The following is a 7,305-nucleotide window of genomic DNA, read 5'->3' on the forward strand; positions in this document are numbered from 1 at the left end:
ACATATCAGTGGCACCAGAATGAGACACCGAAATCCGCGTTGCTATTCCTGCAGCAGCAGGATGTGTTACGAGGAAGCACAGCAAAATAACCATCTAACTCAGTAATTTCCTATGTCTTCTATAATTGTGTCTGTGACACACATTCAACAATGATTTATCCACTTCTTTTAACATCAACTAGACTGACATCGTCAAGGTTGTCCTTAATCATGTTTGTCCGACAGAACGTCCAGTCTGTCCTCGCTCCCAGTCAATTTTAATCCAGCCAAGTGGATTCCTCTTTTGTTCTCTCTGTCATCACTATAACTTGAAATATCTTTCTTTTCTGTTTTTTTCTCTCTCTGATTTCTTCCCGCTGCTTCTTTCAAACTCCTCTACCTCCATCTTCCCCTTCCTTCGCAGCGCCCTAAACTCTTCAACTAGGGTTCTGAAGTTGTGTCCTGAAGTTCATTTGCACTTTAAAAGGTCCCTTGAAATTGTATGAAATACTTGTGTGATGTGATTCCTGTTGGAACAAGTCAGTGAGGGTTAATACATTTGTACGATTTAATTGGATGGACTTTTTTTTGTTCCACTTACTAACAGATGACGTCACCTGTGAAGATGACCTGTTTTTCAGGAAGCTCAGGTAACCATGGGCTCTTTAAATGCATTAGATATGTGACAGGCTCGGCACAAACACATCAAGAGGCAAGACAGACATGGTAAGTAAGGCTGAAACTAGTCATTAGTTTCATTGTTGATTAAGCTGTTATTTTATTTTTTTAAAGATAACTTTTTGGGCATTTTCAGCCTTTATTTTGATAGGACAGCAAGACATGAAAGGGGAGAGAGAGAGGGAATGACATGCAGCAAAGGGCCGCAGGTCGCGGTCGAACCCAGGCCCACTGCGCCGAGGAGTAAACCTCCACGCCGACTCCACCAATTGAGCTATCTGGGCGCTTGAAAAAATGATTCAAACCGATTAATCGATTATCAAAATAGTTGTCGTGCGCACTCACGGAAGGCTTGTATCATGTGGACGTGCCGACAGTTTAGTTGTCATTACTTAGAATTTTTACCAGTTACTACAAAATAAAATCAGAAGTAATTGTGTTTGGTGAATCTGGTCCTAGATTGCAAGTTAACGCACGTTCGGTTCCAGTTAGTGGCGTAATGTCTGTTTGTTGCCAAACACCAAAACTAGAGAAGAAGAGGAGGAAGCTTAATAATGGAAGCAGGAATGTCTAAATGGAAAATCTATTAGACATTACTTTCATAGGGTACAACAACTATCTTAAAATTGTACCTATTTTGTATTGTACAGTATTTAGATCCAGTACAACCATACAGGACCAACAACAGCCGCAGTGACAGACTTTAGAAATTACAGGTTATTTTGAAATAGAATTGGTATTGGTTAAACTCTAAAACATGGTTACGTTCTTGCATGTAATGCTACTAACTAACTAACTAAGTAACTAACTAATTAACTTCTCTCATACCCCATCCCAGGAGCAGGGAGGAGTGGCAGTGCCACGGGACAAGATGCAGGCCTTGAGGGATCAGGTAGATGAAGTCAAAGACAAGATGAAGGAGAATATGGAACGAGTCATTGAACGTGGAGAAAAGGGGCTCGACCTGCTCGCCAAGGCAGAGGAAATGGAAAAAGGGGTCAGTCTTACAGTCTATCCTTTTACTGTAATTTGTGTAAAAGTGGGTTGTATTGTTGAGTATTTGTATTCATACACTTGCATTAATGCATATTTGGTGTACTGTGTAGTTACAATGGAAGGTGATGTCAAATGAAGAGGTTGTTAAACAATGACCTCAGTGTTCAGGTAAACCGGTACAGCAAGTTAGGGCTGGGCAATATATCGATATTATATCGACAATAAAATAAATGAGACTAAATTTCTAAAATTTGGGATATCTTAATATAGTGATATGACACAAGTGTTGTCTTTTCCTGGTTTTTAAGGCTGCATTACAGTAAAGTGATGTAATTTTCTGAACTTACCAGATTTACTAGCTGTTTTATTATCTGCCTTTACTCACTTAGATATTGTATCCAGATTATTGGTGATTATTTATCAAAACTCTTATTGTGTTAATATTGACCAATAGTCAACCCTAAAATATTGCTGCAATATCGACAACGATGTATTTGGTGAAAAATAGTGTGATATTTGATTTTCTCCATATCGCCCAGCTCTACAACAAGTCAGTAGAGACCAGTCCATATTGGGGACGTTGCAGTGACAGAACCCAAATGAACCTGACTAAGACTACGTTTACACGTGGCCGGCTATTTTAATAAACAGACATTTACAACCTCTATGTTTTCAGAAAAGTGTTCGTTTACATATACCCGTGTGTATATATATATATATATATATATATATATATATATATATATATATGCTGTCAATGCTGTCAAGAGCATGCCACACCTGTAGGTGGCAGTGTAACAAGAAGCTCAAGCCCATGTTAGCCAATCAGAATCCCGAAAATAGCAACAACAGCAATGACTCACTTCCTCTTTCTCTCTCTCGACTGCCTAAACCTCCGTTTGTCTCAGTTTACATGCGAACGTGCAAACGAAGTTTTCCAAAATCTCCACTTTGGCCGGAGTTTTTAGAAATAATCGTTTTCTGTGATAAAAACGGGGTTTTCGTGTAAATGAGAGGCCAAACCGCAGGAAAATATCTGCGTCTTCCCTTCGCGTAAACAGGGCTTAAGTGTGGCCTTTCTCTTGCTCTGATGCAAACTTTGAATAAAGCCCTTCTTAGTGAGGCATTGTTCCAGCTGCACCTCGTTAGCTGATTAAGCTCGTTAACCCAACACCTTTAGTATGAGTGAATGCCTCACTGCACAGGCTGTATTGCTCATCACAGGGAGTGACCGCTTTCTGTAAAGTGCACAACTTGTCATTCTAGTTTTCTTATTCCAGGAAACGTGTCAGTAAATGCTTGTTATTATTACAGCACCTACCCTACAATATGTAAAGCACCTGTTGGAAACTTACTTCCGCTACCTCAGGCTGAAATTCATGGTCATCATAGCCTTGGACTGTAGAAATGGTGGACTTAGCATCCATGACATCACCCATTGTTACGTGGACTGCCGTTTTGAAGCCTCGAGTTTGGTGATACGAGATCACCATCTTGGTTTTTGGCAACCAGATGTGACGATTTTTGACGTCTTAAGTGGACCAGTGTGTCAGGAAGACAAATGTGTTGCTTCAATGTAATGTATTGTCTCGTCTCCCTCCCTTCTCAGACTCAGCACTTAACGCAAACGACTCGGAAAGTGGCTCGCACATACTGGTGGAAGAACGTCAAGATGATCATGGTCATCGTGGTGGTCATCCTCATCATCGTGCTCATCATCATCCTGCTGGCCACCGGAGTCATCCCTGTCAGTGACCCTATGCCTTCTGTGGTCACTCCTATCATCAAGCCATAAGACAGACAGACAGACAGACACACACACACACATACACACACACACACACACACACACACACACACACACACACACACACACACACACACACACAGACACACACACAATGTACATACATAATTAATTCCTACACAAACACATTCCTGTTGCAAAGTTTACAAAGTACTACTCACTTTGTATACTAATCCAAATTAAATCAGGCAATCTAGAAAAAAAAATCATCAGTGGCATTTTATTAAAATGATCAGTCACTCACAATGCAGTCTGTATGGAGTGCTGCTTGGGCATGCAGAAAGTGTGTCCCTCTGGTGCTCTTCAGCTTGGGGATCCAAGGGTTCAAGGACACTGAGGCCCTCAGGAGGGTAAAGTTTAAAAAGCCTTTATTATATTTCTTGGCTAAATTATTAAAACAAGGCAACGCGTTTCGGCCGTGAGGCCTTCATCAAGGCAAGTATAAAATGTTTGCATTTGAACTGTATCTTACAGCCTATTGGCCAGTAGTCACATAGTCAGTAGGAGAAGAGTCACATGATTGTTGTGGACAGGTAGTCACGTGACAGACCATATTCAGCAGTAAATCATTCAGCAATAGTCAAACAATATAAAGACAAAAAAGCAATAAACATGGAAAGAAAAAAGAGCAAAAAATACATACTAGGGATGTCCCGATCAGGTTTTTTTGCCCTCGAGTCCGAGTCATTTGATTTTGAGTATCTACTGAAAAAAGAATAAAGAAGGGCGAAAAAACAGATCCAGGATGTTCCTTATTTTTTATTTAATTCACCTTATTTTAACATTCAACAACTCTGTTAACAAACGGAGCACTTCTGTTACATATCTCACAGTTTGCTATGGCAATGTTGTTGTCATCAACTTTATAATACCTCCAGACCGCAGACATACTCGCGCTTTCCGCTTCAAGCTGCTTCCGTGTTCTACTTTGCTGGCATTTAACCAATAGCGTCTCTGCAACAAAGTGATGTCACGCCGCACTCGTTGCTCTTTCTGTGTGGAGTCAAAAGGGTCTAACTCTGTGCCACCGCATAACTATAGATGTGTTAAAAAATAATGAGCATATATATCCGAGTCTTGATCACGAGGTAATGTCCGATTCCGATCGAGTCTGAAACCATGTGATCGGGCCCGATTTCTGATCACGTGATCGGATCTGGACATCCCTAATACATACCAAACATTTAAACCTCTTAGGAAGAGCAGCCTATCCTAATATGTATCAGGACAAATAGAAAAATATATATACTAAACTTCTATGTTTCTCAGCATTCAGGCATGTGGGACACACTAGCCAAAACAATATGTCATTTACAGGATGCTGATGCTTAACAAGAAATTACGAAACTCAAAGAAAAGGCACGAAGTCAAGTTCATTATTTAAACTAGGATTTTGCATAGCTTTTAAAGTATAAATCCAAAATGATTCTCTTTAATCTGTATCCACCCATTATAGAGCTTCCTATATGGTCTATGCCTGATATCTTTAAAGGATCACAGCTACGGCTGTGTTTATATTTGTTTGGACCAGAGCCCAGGGGTGTCAAACATAGGCCTCTAGGGCCAGAACCAGCCCGCTAAGGGTCCAATCTGGCCCACTGCATGACTTTGTGTGAAATTTGCATAGAAGTCATCAATTCCAATTTTTCAATGTTCCCATTTTTTCCACTGGGGGTCGTACTGTCCTAATAAGAGTAGCAGGTCCTATGCTGATACACTATTATAGATCCCACATGCTACAGGCTACACAATGTCAACCGTAGGCTACTGTTCATGGTTACTATTTCTTCCCAAAGGTAAACTGGAAGCCAGTGTGCTTGGTGTTTTCACAACACCTTTTAGTGCTCAAGGAATATATTATTCATGGCGAGCGATGGTAGAGAAGGTGGTGCACCCTTGGTCTTTGGCAGATTTGCTATTTGCGAACATCTCTGTTAGGCAGTGTCGGCTACAATTCAGTCTGATCATTTCCCATCTTGTTCAGGTTTGGCGCTCAGTGTAAAGGTACTGTAACTCTTCCTGCAGATGGCATCTTTATTACCCCATTTTTAATAACAATGATTTGTTGATGGGGTGTAGGCCAATCACTTTCCCCCAATGGGAAAAGGGGGGCATTCACCTTTTAGGGGACGTTTTCGGTCTAAACGGACTGTGCTCCTTTCTAGACCTCAAGAAAGATTTTAATCTACCTCCTCCTTTTTACCTCCAGCTTAGAGCAGCTCTTAAAGCGCATGCCGTACCGTGGCAGCATCCTTTGCCTGCACATCCGCTTCACTAGCAGTTATTTACTAAAACTGATTCACGGGGCATGGTATCCACCCTATATCGGCATATAAGGGAAGCCTCGCACCAGACACTTCCACTAGACAGGGAATGGAGGAGGGATTTCCCAGGGCTAGAGCTGGATTTTGACTGGAGCAATGTGTGGAATAATGTTTCTAGAAATCCCAACCACCAGCAAATCCACTATAATTTTGTCCATAGGACTTATCTGACCCCTTGTAATGAAAATAATCGGTGATGCTTCAAGCACATTGTGTTCGCTAAAGACCATGGGCACATTTCTGTATATGTTTTGGGAGTGTCCCCCTGTTGCACGGTTCTGGCAAAATGTTGCCTGACGACATTCATTTCTGGGACAGTTCCCACGACAATACCAGTTCTGCTACTGAATGACACTTCTTCACTCCAGATTTCTAAATGTCAGAAAAGGATATCTTGCTGGGCTTACAGCTGCAAAGAAAATGGTGGCGGTGCGCTGGAAGCCCCAACACACTTGGACCATTAAGCAGTGGCTTCTGACCTTTCTTGACATAGTTTATATGGAACTTTCAACAGCCCGCATCAATGGAGCTAGACAGGTGAATGTGAATTTGTGGCTTTTAGGGGCAGAGACATTAAAAGGCCGACTGTGACTACAGTTGTCAGCCAACGGGGTCCTGGGGAGGGTGGGGTGATATTGTTTTGCATATGTATATATATATACAGTCTTTATTTCATTTTAATTCATTAATTCAATTTATTTTTTTATTATTCTTTGGGGGAGGGGGAGTGTTACATGTATGTTCTGTTATCTGTTAACATGCTGCTGATTGTGTTTATGTTGTTTGTTGAATAAAAAAAAAAACATTTGCTCACATTCTGCCGGAAATTCCGCAGGATGTTACTCTTTTCGGATGTCCGTTTTCGGATGTCCAGTTACCTTCATTCCTTGTTTGCGTTGTAATTCTAAACTCCGGTGGATTTATGAGGACTATGGTTAACTGCTCCTCAGATCTCTGCAGGGTAAATCTACACAGCTAGCTAAACTATCTGTCCAATCTGAGTTTTCTGTTGCACGACTAAAACAACCTTTGAACATACACATGTTCCACCAAAACAAGTTCCTTTCCGAGGCTAAGCACCGCCCAAGATAATTGTGATTAGTTTAAAGAAATGGCAATAAACCAGAGCACGTTTTTCTCCCATCCCGGAATGCTGTGTGGACTAGCCAGACTCTCCTCCGCAGCGCTGTGGAGGAAGGTCTGGCAATGCGAGACTAATACATATATGATAGAAAAGGCTGCCATACATGAAACAATGTGTCAGTGTTTCCTCTCCTTCTGCGCCAAATTGAGTCGACCTGACTTGTCTGGGGTTACCCCTTTACTTTGAAAGAAAGTAACAAATTTGGAGGTGTTGTTATTTATCGGTTGCAATGCAATGGTTTTACTGGTCCACCCTACTTGAAACCCCCTGGTTTAGACATTGGATTTTGGAACACCACCAGGTTTTGCCTTTTTCAGCTCAGCATTCCTGCTGCTGTGAAGCAGCTGTGAAGCAGCAGAGGTCACTGAAGAGAAGAT

General features: G+C 41.4%; 1 protein-coding gene across 1 annotated transcript; it reads left to right on the forward strand.

Annotated features, from left to right (window-relative positions):
• Positions 1-639: 639 nt before the first annotated feature.
• Positions 640-3,534, forward strand: LOC116051673 (vesicle-associated membrane protein 8-like). Its single transcript, XM_036008338.1, has 3 exons — positions 640-705; positions 1,496-1,654; positions 3,263-3,534. Exons 1-3 carry the CDS (start codon positions 703-705, stop codon positions 3,446-3,448), a joined length of 348 nt encoding a protein of 115 aa, XP_035864231.1. The 5' UTR covers positions 640-702; the 3' UTR covers positions 3,449-3,534.
• Positions 3,535-7,305: the final 3,771 nt, after the last annotated feature.

Source organism: Sander lucioperca, chromosome 2, assembly GCF_008315115.2.
Source record: "Sander lucioperca isolate FBNREF2018 chromosome 2, SLUC_FBN_1.2, whole genome shotgun sequence".
Lineage (NCBI taxonomy): Eukaryota > Metazoa > Chordata > Actinopteri > Perciformes > Percidae > Sander > Sander lucioperca.